We start from the raw sequence: 22,575 nt of genomic DNA on the forward strand, positions 1-22,575 counted from the left end.
TCGTGTATTTAATTGTGGTGATCTTAGGGCGTTGCTTAAGGTAATATACGTAGTTTACAACTAAAACCAAGGACTTTCAATTCTTATGACGAAAATCTAGGGTTTGGCCGGTGTTAGGGCGGCGCCCATTCGTGCTGGTCTTAAATCACCTACACGTACGTCCCCGATTGCCGCAAAAACGGGACTCTACTATTTCGTTTTACCTAGCTTTGCTTCACACCTTATGTGATAAAAGCCTAATTAAAGGACCTAATACTCTTGGAGCTCAAGCTCGAGCTCGACTCGAGTTCAATCATGTATTAATTTTCCCGCTCAAACTCCATCCAATGGTAAAATATGAGATACTCAAGCTTGACTTGACTCAATTCGGCTCCTCTCAACTTTGATGAGGCTATGCACATGAACATTCGAAGCTCTCATAATGTATATAGAGACTTATCTTTTTCATAATTTTACTTTTGAAAATTTTGATAATATCTTAATTATCGCAGAAAAGAAAAAAAAATACTTTTATTAAAATTTTACTTCTAAACAAGCAAGCCACTCGAGGTCAAGCTCGAGTTTAATAAGCTAAAATTAACGAGCCTGAGCTGGATTCCGATTTCACCCTTATACGAATGGGGAGAATCTTAGAACAAAAGAGAGCAAGCTAACCAACTTCTATAAGAGAGAGATATTTTGAAGTACACTAACTCTTTTTATAAGATATAGTAAATTAATATTATCTGGATTTAGAGCTTTAAAAAAATATGAAATTAGATAAATTTGGTAAACTCGATGGGGACCATCTCCAGTATTTCCTCCTTAATTTGTTCGGGAAGAACACTTCCCTTTCGTTGAATGTGAATCACCTGCAATAAGTCCAAGCTTCTGCCTGTACAGCCCGTTCTTATATTGCTGCGGTAGACCACAAAAAATCCAAGTGCCACTGGGAAAGGATTGGCTATCTATAGTTGACTGTACTGTACTGTTCCCAACATTATACGATGCGTACAAAAAAAAAATAATACTAAATGATGAGGGTCTATCAACTTAGAAACACTTCAAAACTCGAAACAAAAGACATCTAGAGTTGATGATCCTGTGAGATTTTTCTGAGATCACCGCCTTTTTTGGGATTACTGCAAACTATTCTAACTGTTTAACGTGGTTTAATATTTTAGTCTAGTCTTTTTGACAAATTGAGTTTGGAAAGATTGGAATTCAGAATTTCTTATTCTGGTATCATATGAGATTTTACGAAAGTTTTAAAAGTTTAAATTATTAGATGGATACGTAATTTAATAGTTAAGTATTCTATCGTGTCCAGCTGCTTATTCTTTTCCTGGCCAATTAGTTCTTGGACATGATCTGGGGTCGAAGGCAAACCCAGTAGACAACCAAGATGTAGACAGTAGTATACATTGACGATGGTGCTGTGAGGTGTGTACCATGTACGCCCGACAAGAGAGTGTTACGTGCGCTTCTTTTGATCTGATGTCCTCGTAGGACTTCTAGATTGGACAGCATTTAGGGGGTTTTCTATATTTTAATAGAGAGTTTCCCCGGACTTTTTTAAGGAACCAAGTGATTTTTATTTTTTTAAAATGCTTACCTCCGGATCAAAATTTGTATAATCGATTTTCAAACTCGAGACTTTAATTTTTAAAAAGTGTTTGATGAATAATAGTTCTTATATATTTAAGAGAAAATTTTAAATAAAAATTTAAAGTGCTGTCATTTTTCAAATAAAAGTTTGACATGCTTAAACCGTTTCGTAAAAGGACATGACCGAAAAACAATTTTGTCATTTGCTTTATATTTTTTTGAGATTTTTACTTTTCTCTTTCTTTTTCTTTTTTCTTTTTTCTTTTTCCTCTTCCCTCCCCTCCCCATCCAACTCGAAATCGGCGTCGTCGTTGCCACCATCGCCGCCGCCACCCTGGTCACTCGCTTTGCAGTTTAGGACTCTAGGCTTCTCTTCTCAGGCAAAGGGTATCGAGGAGAGGGACTTTCTTGAATTTCTAAGCTTGCGAAGAAAAGCTGAAGCTCTGGTGGGGCTCGTGGGTGCGCTGAAACACAAGTTACCAAGGCGTTGTGGGCTCGACGAAGTGGTTATGAACGGAGAAGAAGCTGTGCTATCGAAATTGAATTCCAGGTTCGGAAGCGGAATCGCGGCCTCAACAGCCTTCGCATGATCAACGAGCCCACGATTGCTTTCGCACTGTGGATCGTTTTCTGGTTTTTACACTTATTGTGGATCGTTCCAATCATTGCCTGGCCAGGGCGGCAAATTGGACGGTCAAGGCCGACACGCTGGGGGAGTAGAGCTCGTCCCCTGGGCCGTGGTGGCCGGTGGTGACGCCGGAGGGGATGGGGATTGGGGGCTGGCAGTGGCAGTGTAGATGACGGTAGCCAGGGAGATGGGGAGGGAAGGGAAGTGGAAAAAGAAAAAAAGAAAAATTAAAAACTAAAAAAAAGGAACTAAAGGACAAAAGTGTCTTTTGATTAAAAAAAAATCTTATTTGTCGAAATAAGTTCTTCATTTGAAACTTACTATGTCACATGTTTGAAGGCCTATAGAAGTTCCACATATATTCTTAATTGAAGAATTACATTAAATCATCAACTATTAATGACCGTTATTGAAACTGGGGTTTACATATGAATCACTCAGCATAGCTTCTTCCATTCGATGTGGGACTTTCAACTATCAACCACCCTTCCTTAAAGTACTAACGTTCTTGTCAACCGATATCAATGCACAATACTTTCCTATCTTGATGTGTTGTCTGATCCATTTAGGTTCTTACCACCATCGTAGAAATTTGCTAAAAGCTGTACCTTATCGAAGTCCCCTCACATAGGCAATCACTCCGAGCTCTCGTTGGATTAAGTTTGGGTCTAGTCAATATACGAGCTACACACCTCTTAGAGGAGCTCCTGCTCCGGTACAATTAGTAATGATCTGCTTACTTCCATAATAGTCAAGCCCCTCAAAAAAATATTGATAGTAGCGAAATAACACGGTGGTCATTTGAGGGTGGGTGCTTACTTTGAATCTCTTAAGACTTTTGAATGTTGCATTAGAAGTTTCTTCGAGCAAACATAGAACCCCGATTCCGTGGAAGAGGTTGCTATATGCAAAGGTTAAATTTATCCTCAGAAAAAAGGGCCTCCAAGCAGAACTGCTCCCTCTTCTCTTGGAGATAAGGAGGGGAAACACCTTAACGATCCCTTCGAGAGAATTATCAAAAAAGCCATAAACCCATTATAATTATGTCAATTTAGTCCTAAATCTTTTGCATTTATATCAATTCAGTCCATTCGGCTAAATTTGACTAGCCGGCGTTGAGTTGACAACTTTTAATAATTGTTTTTCTTTTCTTTATTTTTTTCCTGGATTTAGGGCCGGCCCCTTGCCGGTTAGGGCAAGGGCATGCAGCCCCTCTCCCATATCTGGCAAGGAGGTGGGCGGGGGCCACGATGCCCTCACCAAATCTGGTCAATTGAGGGTGCTGCGGCCCTCGTTGGCCCTAAAGTCTAAGAGAAAAAAAAAGGAAAATAAAATAAAAAAATAAAAAATATTTTTAAAAATTGTCCACGTTAGTGCCGGCATTGTCACGTCAATGTTGGCCAGCCAAAATTAGTTGAATGTACTGAATTGGTATAAATGTAAAAGATTTAGGATTGAATTGATACAATTACAATAGGTTTAGGATTTTGGAGGTAATTTTCCCTTACCCCTTTTGGTGCAGTTCTTTGACTTTCTAGGATTATTAACACGTTAGAATTCTTTCCTAAAGAAACTTCGGTAATATGTCAATAGTATGTTGACTTTATGGGCAATTTACACCCTACACCAACTCCTCACACTTTTGGAATTGGATTACCTAATTGCACTAGTGCACAATTTTTGCCGAAAAGTTTATTCTTGCTTTGATTGTCCATATTGGCTTTACGGGTAACCCGAAGATTATCAACTTGAAGTGAGTAAAATCGAGTGTCTTCAAGGGCTTATGCCATGTGCTTCATCTTTATCTAAGGAAGGAACTTCTGTATAGGAGAGATTACGTAAAGTTCGAGTTTATTATAATTTAATACAGTCACGCAATGTGTTTAATTTGCACAACAATCATACCCTAAAAGAATAAACGCAACATTCTAAAATAAAGTATAGTTATATTTGCTAGCGTAAAAAAATTTCTCCATTACTGCCTTAAGCCACTCTTGAACTACTGCAAAAATTGCGAACAAATTTGTCTACTCCAATCTGTCATTTTGAAGGGAGGCCTTCTTTTTCAAATATTAAAACTGAAGGAAAGAAACGTATTATTACAAAAAAGAAAAAGAAAAAGAAAAATGTTTCAACTGATTTCGATTTAACTAAAAAATATAGGGATTTGTTTGTGAGTACTAAAATGTGAAAAGATGTGTTTGTTCCAAATATATTAATTTAGAAGGATCTGTCCATCAACGCGAATATGTCATGTTGAAGACAAGTGTCTTTCATGTAATGTTAAGGCAAATAACAATAATTGATGGGGGAAGTCAGAAAGAAAAATATTCTGAGTAGCATGACCACTGGTTCAAGAGTAAATGTCATCTAAATCATGTGAAAATTATCAAAAAAAATCCTAAATGTATTGCCATCATGCTAATTTAGTTCTAAACTATTTTTTTAACGATTCAGTCATAAACCTTTTGCAATTGTGCTATTTTAATCCATCCGAAAAATTTTAGCAAGCCGGTGCTAACATGGACGCCGGGCCCACCGGCAACATAATATTTGATATTTTATTGTATTTTTTGTTTTATTTTTCTTCCCCTTTGCTCTTCTTTCTCCAGCTAGTCGCTAGAACCTTGGCGATCGACTAGAGGCAACGGCGGGCGAGGATCATCACCGAGGTCGGCCGATTGGCTGGAGGAAGAAGAGGGAGGGAGAGGAAAAAAGAAAAGAAAAAAATAAAAATATTAAAATATTGAAATATTATGTCATCCGGCCGGCGTCCACGTCGGCGCCAACTGGACAAAATTCATCGGATGAATCGAATTGACACGATTGCAAAAATTTTATGAGTGAATAGTCAAAAAGAAATATGTATGACTGAATTGACACAATTGCAATAGATTTATCATTTTTTTGATAATTTTTTACTATTAAAAATTGGAAAGACGATTTATATTAATTTACTATTTTGACAATTAAAATAATTGCATTTTTCTTGCAAACCATGAATTTCAACCTAATTTTAATGATTTTGAGCTCTTAACAGAGTTTTGTTTGTGAAATGATATTGATTCTAAATGCAAGTTGATAAGCAAAAGTTTATCAAAGACATTAACATGCATAATATTTACCGAAAAGTGGGTAAATTCAAGTTTATGTATTCTTATATTGACTTTAACTTTAAAAAAACATTTATGTAGGATTTGATAGATTTAGAGAAGTGAATAATGAAATGCTTGATTTACAATTAGGCACAAGGCCGATATAAGTATACATACAAAGAAGGGTATAAACATAAATACATACACTAAAGGAAAAAACCCTAGTCCTAATAAATACAATATATCTAACACCCTCCCTCAAACTCAAGGTGGGTCAACCAATGAGAGTTTGGAAAGAAGAGTAACAAATCATTGTGATGTAAGAGATTTGGTGAATAAGTGGGCAAGTTGGGCTGCAGAAGCTACAAAGGGAAGAGAAATGATACGTGCTTGGAGCCGATGATGCGTGATATGACAATCAATGTCGATGTGCTTGGAACGCTCATGAAAGACCGGATCTGTAGCAATGTGAATAGCACTCTTGTTGTCACAATGAAGAGGAATGGGATTAGAGGAGCCAACACAAAGATCAACAAGGAGAAGACGAAGCCAAATAATCACAACTGTAGTGTCAGCCATAGCACGATACTCATACTCGGTAGAAGAGCGAGACACGACGGGCTGCTTCTTGACATGCCAAGAAATCAGAGAATCACACAAGAAAGACACAAAATCCCGTAATGGACTTGCGGTCGGTAACATCCGAAGCCCAATCAGCATCAGAGTAAGCACGAAGAGCAAGTAAAGAAGTTGATGGGAGAAAAACTGAACGTGTCGTAGTACCACGAAAATATCGTAGAATCCGGAGTACAGCAACATAATGAACTATACGAGGAGCCGCTATAAACTAACCGACAAGATGAACAACATAGGCGATATTAGGACGAATAGTCATAAGATAGACAAGATTGCCAACAAGAGCCCGGTAGTGAGTGACATCAGATAGAGGCTCACCATCATCCGGACAAAGCTGTAAATGAAGTTCAACGGGAGTAGCCACAAGAAGAGTATCGGATAACTCAGCACGAGCCAAAATGTCGGCGATGTACTTCTACCGGGAGAGAAAAATGCCACGTTGATTGCAAGCAACCTCAATACCGAGAAAATAATGTAAGAAACCTATATCCTTCATAGCAAATTGACAATGAAGATGTTGTTTACTATAAGCAATATGAGCAAAGTCATCCCTAATAATGATCATATCATCAACATAGAGTCGCAGAATAGTACAACCAACCGGAGAAGTGTGAGTGAACATAGCATGATCATTCTCACTCTGAACAAAAATTAGTGGACCGAACAACATCTTCAAAACGTTCAAACCAAACTCGAGGAGCCCGTTTGATACCATAAAGGGCCCGACGAAGACGACAAACCTAACTAGGAGAATGAGCTAAACCAGGAGGTGGCTGCATATAGAGTTCCTCCTAAAGGACCCCATGAAGAAAAGCATTCTTCATATCAAGCTGAAAAAGAGGCCAATTATGAATAGATGCGACTGCAAGAAGAGTACGAATAGAAGCCATTTTGGCAACATGAGCAAAGATCTCCTCATAATCAATCCCATACTCCCGATCAAAATCATGTGCGACAAGACGTGCTTTATAGCACTCAATACTACCATCAGAGTGAGTCTTGATTTTATAGATCCAATAACAAGATATCAAATACTTCCCTAGTGGAAGAGGCACAAAATCCCATGCACTAGTGCGTTCAAGAGCAAACAATTCCTCGGACATAGCATCACACCATTCGGCATGTTATACGACCATACGATAATGTGATGGTTCATGCAAAGTGTGGACATCAGCCATAAAAGAAACCAAACTCATCGAATAACTTGTAGTAGCCACGTACCTAGCCTTAGGATGGCAATCTCAAGGAGGATTCCGCCGAGGGGACGGTGGGCGAGAATCGTCAAGAGGCATCGAAGTGGCAGGTGAAGTAGATAAGGAAAGAGGTATAACAAGAGAGAGTGGTGGCACCGGGTCCGACAGAGAAGATATAATAGAAGGAACAAGAGTTGAATCAAGAGGAAAATCCATAAAAATAGATGGAGAGGATTGTGAAGAAGTAGAGGTAACGGAAAAGAACGGTAGGTGCTCAAAGAATTGAATACTACGAGAGATACGAATACGCCGTGAAGAAGAATCATAGCATCTGTGGCCTATATGTTACGTGTTGTAGCCCAAGAAAGCACATTGAACCGACCTTGTAGAGAGTTTGGTATGCTCATGGGGTGGAAGAAGCACATAACACGTACAACCAAAAACACAAAGTTGGTGATAAATGGGTGGTTTCGAGAAAAGATGTTGGGAAGGGGTGGCTTTGGAGAGGACAAGAGAAGGAAGTAGATTTATGAGATAGACAACAGTAGAAAGTGCTTCGGCCCAAAATTTAGTAGAAATAGAATTGGACAACAAGAGAGCACGAGTAGTATCTAGAATATGACGATGTTTTCACTCAGCAAGACCATTTTGAGCAAGAACACCGGGATAAGACAACCGAGGTAAGGTTCCCCGAGAGGTTAAGAAAGAACGAAAAGCTGTAGAAAGATACTCCCCACCCGAATCAAAACGAAAAACTTTAATAGTTTTAGAAAATTGAGTAGAGATCATGGCTATAAAGTTTTTATAGATAGAGAGAAATTCATCACAAGAGCGCATGAAATAAACCCAGGTATAACAAGAATAATCATCAATAAACGATACATAATACTTGAAGCCACTTTTAGAAATTTGGGAGGCGGGACCTCAAACATCCGAATGTACTAAATCAAAACAAGAAGTAGAAACATAAGAACTAATTGGAAAAGGAGGTGCAGATTGTTTAGCTAAAGGACAACTAGTACAATGACGTAAAACAGTAGATGAAATATGCCCAAGTACACCCTACCGACGTAGTAAAGACAAACGGGAAGTAGATATATGACCCAAACGCTGGTGCCAATAGTCAAGGTCAAAGATAGCGAGAACATGTTGAGGTGAAGGAAGCTGGAGATGCTGTGTCATATACAATCCTCCATGTCTACTACCCCTACCAATCATCCGGCCACTCATACGATCTTGTACAACACAAGAATCAATAGTAAATGTCACCATATAACCCATATCGGTAAGTTGCCCAACGGATAAAGATTCAGTGCCAAATTCAGTATATCCAACACATTAGGCACATTAAAGCTGCCAGGGGTTAGTAAGGTGGCCTTGCATAGTAGCGATAATAGAGGATCCATCAACTATAAAGAACCCTTATGGATTTTTTAGTGTAGTCTGCTGAGTAAGATGATGAACAGAGGTAGTCATGTGATGAGCAGCCCCGAGTCAAGAATCCAAGAAGAACTATCACTTGAGGATTGCGCAGCGGTTGCAATAGCAATAGTAGAGGATGCACTAGAAGAACCAAGATGAAGCTCGAGTTAAACGAGAAAGCCGAGCCTCAATATTAGCAAAACGATCATCCGAAGATGAGGATGGAGTGGCATGATCCGTGGATGGAGAAGAGACAGGTGCAACCGAGCACAAGGATGCATCGGGAAGATCACGCATCTTTTGAAAACATCAATCCACAATATGTCCATTTTGCTTATAGAAGTTACAATAAAAACGTGAACCTCGCCGAGAAGAGGCACATTGGGAGCCACGTACAGAACCATACCGAGAACCACGTTGAGAACTACGCCGAGAATAGCCATATTGAAAACCACGTTGAGAGGAGGCATATTGAAAACCACGTTGAGAGGAGCCAAATTGGAAATCAGGCTGTGGGGTGGCTAATGCTGCAGAGGGATCTAGAGATGGAGGAGCACCAAGAATTCCTCATCTGATTTCTTTAGCTTGAAGTTCTTTGACTGCATCAGAAAGAGATGGTGGAAGATAACAATAGAGAATTTAACTACGAACTCCCTCAAATTCTAGTGAGAGTTGCATCAAGAATTCGTAAAGATGATTCTAGTTATGATCTTCAAGTTTAAATGTATCATAGATAATGCAACTAGCACACGTGGGACATGTTGGACGAACCAATACATCAAGTTGAGACCAAAGAGATGTCATATAATTATAAAATTCACGAATTGATCGTGTACCTTGAGTGGCATGACGAAATTCATACATAAGCTAATAAACACAAATAGAACTTGTTTGCATAAACATCTCAGCAATTTGATCCCATAACTGTTTTGCACCAACAATCCGAGTAAATTGGGGGTGAAGATCAAGGTTAATAGAACCAAATAATATTGCCCATACTTTCCGATCAGCAACATGCCAAGCCCTAATTTCAAATTCTCGTCACATAAATCGATCAATACTAGGTTTAGGATTGGTAGTATCGGACAAAAATGTAGGACAAGAACGAGTACCATCAACATGCTTATATAAATCACGATAAACAAGAGCAGCCATCACCGAGGGTTTCCAAATAACATAATTAGAACTATCCAACTTAACATCAATGCGATCAATCCTATCACTATCATCCATTGATTCTAAGATCAATAAATAAAAGTGGAAGCAAATATATATATATGAGTGAAGAAGATAGAACCCGAGGTCGATCGTGAGAACAAGGCGAAAGACGAAGAAGATCGGGCGAGACAAAGTTGGACAATCGTGAAGTCAAACTGATGAAGACAACGTTGGGACCGCCATAGTTGTGGAATAGTGTACAGTACTCACAAGAAAGCAAACCCTAACTTTGATACCATGATAGATTTAGAGAAGTGAATAATGGAATGTTTGATTTACAATTAGGCACAAGGTCGATATAAGTATACATACAAAGAAGGGTATAAACGTAAATACATACACTAAAGGAAAAAACCCTAGTCCTAATATATACAATATATCTAACAGGATTAAGCAAATAATCGGAGTATATTTAACTATAAACTACAACATATTCAATTAATCAATTGATATGCGATAATAAAATAAATACTTTTATTTTTAACCAAATTTTGCTTCATAAATTATAAGATATAGCTATATTAACTAGTTCAGCTTCTCTTAATACGCAAACTAAGAAAAGAACTTTAAAGCATGAGCAATCTACATCCTAACTACGATCCCTTTGAAGGAATCATTGCATTTAAAACAATATCATTGATATGCTAAGTGGCACCAACACACCACATGTAACATGACACGATATGACATGCCGAAACATCATTTCTAAAAATAGAGAATTCCAACACGTTGCATATTAAATGTATATATTTGTACATACATGCCATATTATCATATTTACATAAAAATATTAGCTGGTGAGTTTTTTTTCTTCTTATGTTAGGGATTCATGATTATTATTTTTTTTGCTAGATGGGTATATTAATTTTAGGGTAGCTGAGTATATGACTTAAGTATAAATATTTTTGATAAATTTATATTTTGACATACAATTTATTGAAAATGCTTAAAATTCACTACGTGCATGTCAAAATGGCATGTCGGGATACTGGACTCGCTTGTTGCCTGGCGTGTTTAGAGTAACGATCACATGTCAGTTGCATGTTGGAGAGTGTTAGAGAATGTCGGACACGACAAAGAGGCCCTCGAAAAAATGCCGATGCTTCCTTAGTTGATACGCCCTACCTAGTTATCTATATGTCTTTACTTTACTTTATCCGGTGATTTTCATCCCTTCTCTACGCGTTGACTAAACTCATGTTTCTAATATAGTCGTGGGAAACATGAAAGGTCAAGGGAGATCAATTCTATAAGTGATGAGAGATCGAGTTTAAGAACTCCGAAGTGCAAACGACAATGTTCGACCCAACCGAGCGAAGGCCAAGGCGACCGTGGCGGGCCAAATCAAGAAAGGAAAGCGCGGACATGAGGTTCAAGGGGCACCCGAAATAGACGTGGTTCGAAATCCTGCCTACTAAACATCTAGAGATAGAATAGAGCAGAACCGAATGTTCTGCGTCTGCCACTGTGCCACATTACATGAAGAACGCCAAGGAAGGATATGCGGAGCCAGAAAGAAAGACATTTCAAAGCAAACTTGAGGGTTTGGGGCTGCCAAGGTCTAACCTAAATGAACCACCGAAACAAGGTTAGCATCTGCCTAACCTAAGCCCTAATTCTACTTCTTCCCATCAACTCTCCCCTAACATTTTCCCAGCTGAAAAACTGGAAGTTCGGCTCTCTAGGAAGTAGCTTAACCAACCCACAAATTAGATAATTACCCACAAGTTCGGCTCCCCGGGAAATAGCTCAACATACAGCAGCTTTTCCGCTCATGTTGCTGTTCTCTATGGACCATGCCGGTCAGTCTAATTTCTTCTTTAGACTCATGTTTATTGCACTCAATCGATCTCCGCCATTGGCTTTGTGAATTTCATGTGGGTTTCTTGTGTAGATCTGATGAAATCAATAGTTGTGATGAATTCGATCCACTGGACTTGGAGGTTCATGCGAGAATTTCCTTAATTATAGGATCAAAAATCAAGCATTACTGTTTTGACAATAGGTCTTGTTATCTTACAATGTAGTTATTACACAGTTCGAAATATCATATCCCACAAAATCATTGGTCCACATGAGTCTCTCATCACAAAATTAACAGTTATGATGAATCCAGTCCAGTAGACTCGAGTACATGCGAGAATTGTCCCGATTACCAGATTAGCAACCAATTATCATTGTCTCGAGAGTGCATTTGTTCTCGTACACCAAAGTTATTACGCAATCTCAATAACTTTTGGGATTGGTATAAATTCAGTTTGATGTACAAGACAAATATCAATGTTAATCGAGCAGCGGTTATGAACTAAATAAGCTTTTTGCCTTACAAATTGCTGAGGTGCTTTAATTAGGCCTTTGCCTTTTGTTTTTTGTTTTTTCCTTTCGTTGTACTTTGAACAACCTAACTTTTTCTTTCTTCTTTGTGTTGGGAGAGTCCTAGAATAAACCATTAAGCATGCCACATGAAGGGGCTCCTAACTTGCGGTTTCTATGTACTGCCACATTCTTATGTTCTGGCCAAATGCAAAATAATCTTACCATGCTTAAAACTGCCTCCACCAAACAGTTCAATCGAGCTCATCGAAATTTCTCATATCGAATATGTCAACCGATCGCCATTTTCCCTGCCGATCCTTTTTTGCAATGTTGTGATTAGGTGATATGTCGACTATATTTATCAAAAGAATATTATGTAGATTTAATCTATGAACTACATAATCAATTGAGCTAATCAAATACGAAAATCACACGAAAATTGGTGTTTTTTTAGTGGGTTTGACTATACTTCTCATCATTATATTTTTTTTTCTAGGGGCCAATTATTCTTGAAAGCTAGACTACCGTCAGTTATTTCCGACCACATAATCTACCAATCAAAGAGTGCTTCATGCAGAACACGCGGTAATGGTGTGTGGATTTATTGTTAAGATTGTACCATTCTGACAATACTGTCAGGAAAGCATTTGCCATTATTCTTTGTAAAGTTACACTCATTAATTACTCCTCACTAAAATGCCCGCCTAATTCTCAACCTTATGCTTGCAAGAAAATTGCGCCACTGCCAATCTCTCTCTCTCTCTCTCTCTCTCTCTCTCTCTCTCGCACATGGCGTGCCTCGCAGATCATCTTGTCTGGACACTCCTCCTCTTCCTTCCACTCCTCTTACTCTCACCCCCGTCTTCGTCTACCTTCACACTCTTCGACGTCCTAGACTTCGGCGCTGACCCGACGGGGGCAGCCGACTCGACCCTAGCCCTCCGCGACGCATGGACGTTGGCATGCGACCACGGCGGCATCTTTGCGACCATACTAGTGAGGCGCGGGAGCTACCTGCTTGGGCCGGTGCGATTCAGAGGCCCTTGCAAGAGCAGGCACGTGAGCATGAGGATGGGAGGCGCGACCCTGGTCGCCCCTCCGGACTATAGAGTCCTCGGAGGCAGCTCAAGCTGGCTGAGTTTCGATGGGGTCTCGAACACGTCCGTCCACGGCGGGGTCCTCGACGCCAAGGGACCGTCCCTGTGGGCCTGCAAGGATTCCGGCCGTAACTGTCCGGGCGGGGCCACGGTAACGTACTTTTTTTTTTTCCTTCGGCACCTTCAGAGATCGGTTCAAATTGTATAGTTGGGTTGGTTTTCCCTTTTCCCCATTCGGGGCCAAAACTTTTATTTTGTCCAGCCGCCAATGAAAAGTTCATCTTCATGCTAGGATAGGGCGGTCTCAGGCTCTCAGCTGCCGTCTAATTAATGAAATAGCATTACATATAACGATGACACGATTGATGTAGCGCAAATTTAGAAAGTAATTTGAAATCTTTATTGCAAGTTCTGAAGGAAAAAGGAAAAGGCGCCGCCAGCATCTTGTTGCTCAGCTATCTCTCTACCATCAACTTAGATATATGATTAGTCCATTCCTACCCACCCCCTTTTGTCATTCTAAAATTCCACGAGAAGTAACACTCTGTCGGATCCCTCTCACACTGGCCATCAATCTCCGCTCTTGTCGAATCGGGTTTGAGCTTAGTCCGTTTACGAATCATCTATCAACCGACGAGGATCCTTATCGGATACCATTTATAACGACCGGACTTGTTCTATATGGGGATAAATCCCCAAAAGAATATTTTAAGTAGCAACAGTTTGGAGATGAATTTTACTTATGAATAACATCAAATTGCCTTGTCCGTTTCGATATACAACTTGGGTGTTAGAAATGCATTATGCTGCTAAGGTTGGAACGGAGAAAATAAATAAGGGTTTTATTCTAGTACACCAATCATTTGGAGATTTGACACTTATCATAACTCTAATTGAAATCCCACGTGAAATCGGGTGGTCCTAAATAGGGGGCAGTATAGTGGTGCTTAGGCAAAATGAGGAGAGATGGGGCTTTGTTTAAATAAGTATTGCATGCATCCCAATGTATGTGAGCCCACTTTATCTTAACCATCAGATCATGCAGGTCTCATATAAGGCCCACAATATGCACAACAAAATTGAATTTGATGACATATCATTTCACTAAATTATAGTATCGAAATGTCATTTCTTCACTTCCTTTTTTCCTATGGTCAAGAGGTGATTTCTTCACCTTTTCCTTTCATTTTTCTTCTTCTCGGGCTAGAACCATCACGTGTGCTCAATTCACCGCCCACCACCATTAGTTTCACCAACTCAGACGCTCTTGCCATCCGCGTCATCGATATCTACTTCAGCCGACACCATCGCTCGACCTATTCCTTTGTGTGTGTATGTGTGGGTGTCCACATTGTGGGGTCTCTACTATTGGTAAGGCGGTCATACTTCCTTCACCTTAAAAAAAATTATTGTGGCGTCTTTTTTCAAAAGGCGTGAATTCAGTGAAAATTATCTCCTTGATAAGCCTCGCGATCAGGTGGTCATAAGCTTGATTTCACTGGCTGTTCTGATATGCAGACACTTAGCTTCACCAACTCTAACAACATCAGGATAAAAGACCTGACTTCCGTGGACAGCCAGATGTTCCACATCTCCATAAACAGGTGCCGGAACGTTCGCATCCAAGGGGTGAGAGTGAAGGCCGACGGCGACAGCCCAAACACGGACGGAATCCACGTCCAGCTCTCGACCAACGTCTTGATTCTTCTCTCGGACATCGCGACCGGGGACGACTGCATCTCCATCGGCCCGGGTACTCGGAACTTGAGGATACAACGTGTTAGGTGTGGCCCCGGTCACGGCATCAGGTACGACTGTTTAGGAGACTCAATTCAGTCTTCTAAATTTAGAGAATCTCGACCCTGTTTCACCATCATTTGTAATTTTAGTTCATTTTCTTGGTGGCAGCATAGGAAGTCTGGCAAGAAGTGAGAATGAACCCGGAGTACAGAACATCATAGTAAAAAACACAACTTTCCAAGGCACCCAAAATGGATTGAGGATCAAATCCTGGGCAAGGCCTAGCACTGGGTTTGTACAAGGAGTCCATTTCATCGACGCTAGGATGATCAATGCCCATAACCCCATCATCATTGACCAGAATTACTGTCCGAACGACAGCCAAACCTGCCCTAACCAGGTGATTCGTCTCATGTACACAAATCTTCTTCCTTTTGACAGGTTTTTATGTCCTAAACTCATCTTTGTCATCCTGAGAAAATTGATGATTGCAACGAATAGGAATCGAGCGTGAAGATAAGCGACATCCTCTACAGAGGCATCCAAGGCACGTCCGCCACACCCATTGCCGTGAGGTTCGACTGCAATGCCGAGAACCCGTGCACCGGGATACGAATGAGGAATGTGTACTTGACCTGCCTTGACGATGAGGTGACCCGATCATCTTGCGCAAACGCGAATGGGGAGGCGTTAGGTACGGTTCAACCGAGAAGCTGCCTCTATGAGAATTCCTAGATCTTTGTTCAGCCAGTATGGAAAATCATAGAATAGAATTTACTGACAGAGGAAAACGGCAAACAGAGTTTTGTTACTTCTACGTTTCCTTTATAGTTTTGTTGCTTAAACAGCCTTTGACAAAAAGAAAAATTGCATTAATATTCCAATGTTGAAAGATCTCCCTTTATAAAATGCACAACCAATAAATATACAAGCAGTATAATCTTAAAAGTTGTTAGCTTGACAGTAACTATCAGTTATTTCGATCACACGATCTCCCAATCAATGGGTATTTTATGCAAAACACGCGATGATGATATGTGGATTTACGGTTGAAATTATATGGTCCATGACAAAAAGCATTACCCACAATCTTATATGTCACTCTCATGTGATTATAGTTCTCACTATTTTACATAGTCAAAGCATGCACTCACCCATCCAAAAGAAGCTCCAACGATAAGCACCTCCTCCTCCTTCACTTGCACAGCAAAATGTTGGCAATCCGGGTAATGTTCTCCTCCGTAAAGCCATACTTGTGGAATGTGTCCAAATATTGCCCGCTTGCACCGAACTCGTCCACTCCGACCACCACACCCTCCCACCCCACGTACTCCCTCCACCCGACTGGCGACCCGGCCTCCACGCTCACGCGCTTGACCACATTCGAGGGCAGCACCCGCTCCTTGTACTCCCTCGGTTGCCTATCGAAGAGGCGCCAGCACACGAGCGACACCACCCTGACCCTCCTCCCTGCCTCCCTCAACCTCGTCGCGCTCCCCTCGCAGAGGCAAAGCTCCGATCCCGTGCCGATCAATATTATCTCAGGCATCTGCTCCCCTGAGTTGTCGCTGATTGTGTAACCGCCCCGTTTGACCGCGTCCCCCGATGTCCCCATGAGATTTGAAGCTACTTTCTGTCGAGACAGCGCGATGAGGCTAGGCGTGGCCCGGTTCGCCACGGCAATCTTGTAGGCCCCGGCAGTCTCGTTCCCGTCAGCTGGTCTGAAGACTAGGAGGTGCGGGATGGCCCGGAGTCCTGCAAGCTGCTCCACCGGTTGGTGAGTAGGACCATCCTCCCCTAGTCCGATTGAATCGTGGGTCATGACGTAGATGACTCCAGCGTGGCTCAGAGCAGCAAGCCGGATAGTGTTCTTCATGTAGTCTGAGAATATAAGGAATGTTGCTGCAAATGGGATGAGTCCACTTCCATGCAAAGCAATGCCATTTGAGATGGCCCCCATCGCATGCTCTCGAACACCATAGCGGATGTTACGACCCCAGGGAGAGCTCGGCAGGAAGTCATCATAATTGTGGAGATAAGCTTTATTGGAGGTTGCAAGATCTGCACTCCCGCCAATCAACCCGGGAAGAACCTTAGCGAGCTGGTTTAAGCACATCTCGGAGTATCCCCGGGTGGCATCCACTGGATCAGACTGTGACCACCTCTGTTCAGACAGTAAGCAATCATCGTTTTAATGTTATGATCACCCCAGCATACTAAAGAAGGAAGTTCACTAGGTGGAGTAAATCCATGAAGAAAACCACTCAATCAAGATAAATCGGTGTGCATCCCTCAATACAATGCTTATAAAAAAAAGAATTCCCTAAACTACCTGGAGTGTTGAAATTACATAATGAATACTATAGCACTGGTGAGAACTTGTTAATTTAGAGGTTAAACCCAAATAGTAAACAACCAAAGAGACAGGTAAGGCCAAGTAGTGGTTCAATTACCGGCAACGAGTTTTCCCAACCAGGAAGCAAACCCCCACTGAGAAGAATCTGAAATTCTATGGCCTCTTGAGGATATTTGATCTGGTACGAGTAAAGGTTGGAGTACCATTCTTTTTCCAGTCTCTCCCCAACATCTGCTTGCTTCTGCATCTCCCTGCATCAAATGAGTAGTTTGTGCGTGTTAGGCTTAGATATATCCACAATCCCATCCTTCTTCCTGGTAAAGTGCAATGCTAAAAGATAGCTCCAAATTGGATTGAAAATTGAAAGAAACCTGTATATCATAGGGATGACATGGAAACGCTCTCTATCAGTCCAGTTAACTTTTTGTTTCATGTTCCTTAAATCGTCTTCGCTGAAGGCCCCATGATGAGCTTTTGATGTCCCTTCTTTTCCAGACAGTTTCCCTATCAGGGTTTTCACCTGAAGTAAGCAGACAATGATGAAGGCATAAGCTCTAAAGTGACAGACCACAGCCTTCTAATTTCTAAGGCATGACTACTACTAACCCTGATGAAAGTGGGTTTCTCCGTCTCGTTGAAAGCAGAGAGAAGTGCATCCTTGAATGGACTCATATCAGCATCTACGTTGTCAACTGTGACAGTATGCCAACCAAGAGCCTTGAACTGAGCAGATATATCTTCAGACAAAGCAAGTGTGGTGGGTCCATCAATAGTGTTATGATTATCATCATAAATCAGTGTAAGCTTGTTGAGCTTCCAGTGACCAGCCAAGGACGCAGCTTCGTGGGTTATTCCTTCCATTGCACATCCATCCCCCATTATGCAATACCTATATTTCAACGGTAGAGTCACCAACAATAATCATGACCACACAACTTCTCATAAGTTGTCGCTAGGAACCAGTTCGTTCAACTTACGTTCGGTGATCAACAATGACAGCATCAGGTTTATTAAATCTAGCAGCTAGGTGAGCTTCAGCCAAGGCAAGACCTACTGCATTTGCTACACCTTGTCCGAGGGGGCCTGTGATCACAGTTCACAACCATGCGAATTATAAATGAACAGAAACTTGAAGAAAGAACTCGGCTAGACGAAACTAGCCAGAGATAGACATCATCTAAGTGAAGACTTTTACAGAACATAATGGACCGAAGACCCGCCTTGTTTCCTCTATTTACCGTCTTTCCTGTCTAATAGGACAAATGCGCCCACAGACGTCCAAAGAAAAGAAAAAGATTTCAAGGGCTTGAACTTCGACAGTTAAGTCAGTTCTGCTACTTTGAGTCTATGATGAAACCAATATGCCTCATTCCTGCTGATTTTCTCGAGTAAGATCATATGGACAAATGCAACCAAAAAGAGTCTAAATAAAATAAAAAGCCAGAAGCAAAGATTTGTAGGACAGATAACAAGCAACAGTTGACTCAGTTCTGCTATTTTGATTATGAAATATATATGCCTCATTCTTGCTGACTTTTTCAAGTACCATATATCTCCTTCTGTTAAGTCTCACAGGGTAATAGAACGTCAACTCCAGTTATTTTCTATTTCAGACTTGCACAAGAGGAAATTGAAAACAGAACATACCAGTAGTGACTTCAATGCCACTGGTGACCACATTCTCTGGATGTCCAGGAGTCCTACTGCCAAGCTTGCATAGGCGCTTTAGGTCTTCTATCTGCACACAAAATGTTCCCAAATCGAGTGGTTTGGAACCCATATTATGCAAAGAGATATTGCTTTTGCTAATTCGAATTGAAGGTAATATAAAATCAGTCTATTTCCAACATCATATCCGTAGTTAGCGCAATAGCCTCGTAAGCTGAGACTCCAGAGACCCTAATCTAGACTTAGGTAAAGTTCCATATGCTAGAACAGGGTAAGATGAGAGAATTGCAAGTCCAATCTTTCAAAGGATGTAATTCTAATCAACAAAAAGTTCCGACCAAAAAAGTCCGACAAATTAAGGGTAACAGAAACTACGTGGACGAACATTTTCATTTAGCTCAAAGAAAGCTTCATTAGGACTCGGCATCTTAAGAGATTGTGAAGAAGAAACTTCTTGCACCAGAGCTGCGACTCTACTCATTAGCACTCCTAGTCGAGCGAAAATGGGCAGATCATTAATAGTTTTTGTCACGTAGCAAACTAACAACACCATAATCGTCCAACATCAAGCCCAGAAGTTCAGCTTCAAAGTCCCAACTCATGATGATCGTCAGAACAAGTGCCAACTGCCAACAACTAAATGAATAACCAGCAAAGCAATAACAACCAAATTCAGTTTTACGCAGAATTCGTTCAACAGAATTAAAAGCAAACATATGGCAATCCTCTGAACTGAGCAAACGAAAAGTTCATAAATTGAACACCGGAACATTGCATACCTGAACAGACTCAAACCCAGCGAGATGGAGACAAATGTACTGAAGCAAGCACCCATGTCCGGCACTCAGCACAAACCTGTCCCTGTTGAACCACTTGGGATTCTTGGGATTATACTTCATCAAATGCCTGTACAACAAGAACACAACCCCGGCCATCCCGAGAGCCATCCCAGGGTGTCCCGCCTGCGCATTCTGGACCGAATCCACGATCAGCATCCTCACATTGTCCACGCATCGCTTATCGACCAAGTTCTGGAACGACTCATCGTCCAACTCCTCGAATTTGTCCCAATTCAGATTGGTAATCTCTCTCTGGTAGGCCTTATTGAGCTCCTTTTTCCACGAGAGCTTGTAGTCTCCGGAGAGAGAAGTGGGTTGAGCAGTTGGATTAGGGTTTTGGGTCTTGAGCGAACTGCAAGCGATGGGTTTAGCAGAAAATTTGCTCCTTCTGTGGGTGCAAAAAGATGGGTATGGATTATAGAGGAGCGATGAGATCGCCATGGACAAAAGTTGGGTCCTTTATCCCGGATTGTGGCTAAAGCAGAGGAAGTAACAGAGAGATGTTGGCTTGGAATCACCATGGAAGTGTGGACGAAGCTTGGAAAGATGAGGGCGCTTATGTAAGCCGCCATCCATGGAAGATCGACCGACTTCCGACAGATCCAGGTGGCTTTCGAAGATGAAAGCGTTGACTGATCGAAAAACGCTGGCGGTGGGATTTTGCATTTCGAAAGAAAGGCGAAGAAAGTCTTCACCAGGACGTGGCGGGCATGCAGGAACCCAGGAAAAACAGGGGCCTGGTGGCTCTGTTACTTTACGTAAGTCATTCAACCTGTTTCTTGATTCGCTCCATCTGGAGCCATTTGATTTCTCGGCATCCTCAGAGCGTCACAAAATCCTGGTGACAAATTGGTCGTGCCTCAGAGAGAGGGAGAGAGAGAGAGAGAGAGAGAGAGAGGGGCAGAGGTTCGATAAAATTAATGAACATATGGACTCTTCGATATCATGGAAGGTCAATGCAAATAAATCAAGAGGCATTAGCCAGATAACTTGGATGAGCACGGAACTGTGACGAAGAGATGCAAAATGAAAGGTGAAAGATGAATGCCAGGGAGTTCAAAGAGCATAAAGCAGAAAAAGAAAGAGATGCAAAATGAAAGGCGAAAGACCAAAGGAAGTAACCTTACGGATATCTTTGTTCTACCAAAATCTTCATGATAGTGAAAAAATAATTTTCATGGAAATCATTATTTGGTGGTTTAGGAAAAATGATTTCCTCGTTGTGAGAAGAGAAAATCGCTTTTCTTAAATATAAGCTTAATTTTCCTTTAAACAAACGGACCTATGGTTGTGTTTAATTCATTGTGCCTTGAAGCTGTTCGTTGACGTTTTGGGGCTATAGTGTTATATGCCTTGTGTTTTGTTGAATGTGGAAACTATTGGCTTTTGGCTTGTTATCTTTGGCTGTGCTCGACACTGATTTCTGGCAGTTAGCGTGTTAGGATGACACTTGCAATGCCTTGAGCTCATTCTCATTGAATTAACTTTTTTTTTTTTTCAGATTAGCTAGCCTGAAATGAGGGTAAGTCGAGGAGCAACCCATGGATGAAGGTGAAGATGACGGAACACCTGAATAGGGGTAGTAACCTTTGAACTTTCGTAAAGAGCCGATTAAAAAAAACATATGTATATGTATTTAAACTCAGTATTTTCTGAGACAAATGTTCTTGTGATGTGTGGTTTGTATACTATTAAACAGGTTAGGAAACCTTAATAAGATCATGCCCCCCTAGGTGTCGTTCCTGCACGATTGTTTTTATATGCATTTGTATGTTTTGTTCAATCTTTCGCATGCGCCTTATTATATTGTATTCAAAGATTAAAACAGAACTCGATCAGAGCATTGGATTAAGGAAGGTTCTTCGATGGTGATAATCTTGTAATGTATAACTTCTCCTTTTCACCCTCAATCTTGGAACACCATCGGTTGGCCGGCGATGACAATCGGCGGTGGCCGAAGGTGACATGATTGCGAGGTGGCCAAAAGCCAACGGTCGGCTATCCTGGTGGTGGTCGGTGGCCAGTGAAGCAACATCAGATGCGTCACTTCATCACTTCACCGTTAGAATATAACGAAGTTTTTTTTTTTTTTTTGGTCCAAAGAAGATAACGAAGTTTGTTAAGTTATATTTCAGCTTTTTTTTTATCCAATTCGGGTTTATCCTAGCCCAACCCCAGGATTTCTCACCCACCATTTTATCCTGATATATCTGTGGTCCGGAGGACGTTGCCATACATCAAATAGGATAAATATTATCCTAACCGAACTACTAAATGTTGCCTCTATGTATTAGCAATTAAACTCCGATTATGGGAGCGATCTCAAAGCGTCCTTCCCTCTTTTTTCCATCTCAGTTTACCTGCAGTAGAATAATCCTAATTATAATAAACAATTATTTGTAATAAGTAAATGTTATGATATTTGATTGACGATGAATTTTTTTTAGAATAATACAGTTGATAAAATTACATGAACATATTGTATGATCTTATAAATATTAATAGGGTGGAGTTATGTTCACTAGAGTTCTAAATTTACTCCATTTTCATTAGATAGACAAAATTGCCCTCCATGGGTTCCCTATTGTACGGTTTATTTCAAACTATCACTTTCCTTTTATGGAAAAATGTATTGGAAGTCCTAAAACTTATCGTAAAAGTACAATTGACTTCTATAACCTTTAAAAAAATGCAATTAAGTCTTAAAACTCGTCACGAAAGTACAATTGAACCCTAAAAATTTCAAAATGTGCAATCAAGTCTTAAAACTTGTCAAATTG

At 40.8% G+C, this 22,575-nt stretch overlaps 2 protein-coding genes across 2 annotated transcripts; one reads left to right on the top strand and one right to left on the bottom strand.

Annotated features, from left to right (window-relative positions):
- Positions 1-12,838: 12,838 nt before the first annotated feature.
- On the top strand, positions 12,839-15,726 carry LOC115755322 (polygalacturonase-like). Its single transcript, XM_030694674.2, has 4 exons — positions 12,839-13,343; positions 14,711-15,000; positions 15,101-15,332; positions 15,434-15,726. Exons 1-4 carry the CDS (start codon positions 12,885-12,887, stop codon positions 15,665-15,667), a joined length of 1,215 nt encoding a protein of 404 aa, XP_030550534.2. The 5' UTR covers positions 12,839-12,884; the 3' UTR covers positions 15,668-15,726.
- LOC115755321 (transketolase, chloroplastic-like) lies at positions 15,380-20,814 on the bottom strand. The gene is made up of 8 exons (XM_030694673.2): positions 19,736-20,814; positions 18,936-19,026; positions 18,266-18,371; positions 17,895-18,177; positions 17,660-17,808; positions 17,386-17,539; positions 16,087-17,096; positions 15,380-15,567 (listed from the first exon to the last, which is right to left on the bottom strand). The coding sequence occupies exons 1-7, from the start codon at positions 20,234-20,236 to the stop codon at positions 16,128-16,130; spliced, it is 2,253 nt and encodes a 750-aa protein (XP_030550533.2). The 5' UTR covers positions 20,237-20,814; the 3' UTR covers positions 15,380-15,567; positions 16,087-16,127.
- Positions 20,815-22,575: the final 1,761 nt, after the last annotated feature.

This window comes from Rhodamnia argentea, chromosome 8 (genome assembly GCF_020921035.1).
Source record: "Rhodamnia argentea isolate NSW1041297 chromosome 8, ASM2092103v1, whole genome shotgun sequence".
Lineage (NCBI taxonomy): Eukaryota > Viridiplantae > Streptophyta > Magnoliopsida > Myrtales > Myrtaceae > Rhodamnia > Rhodamnia argentea.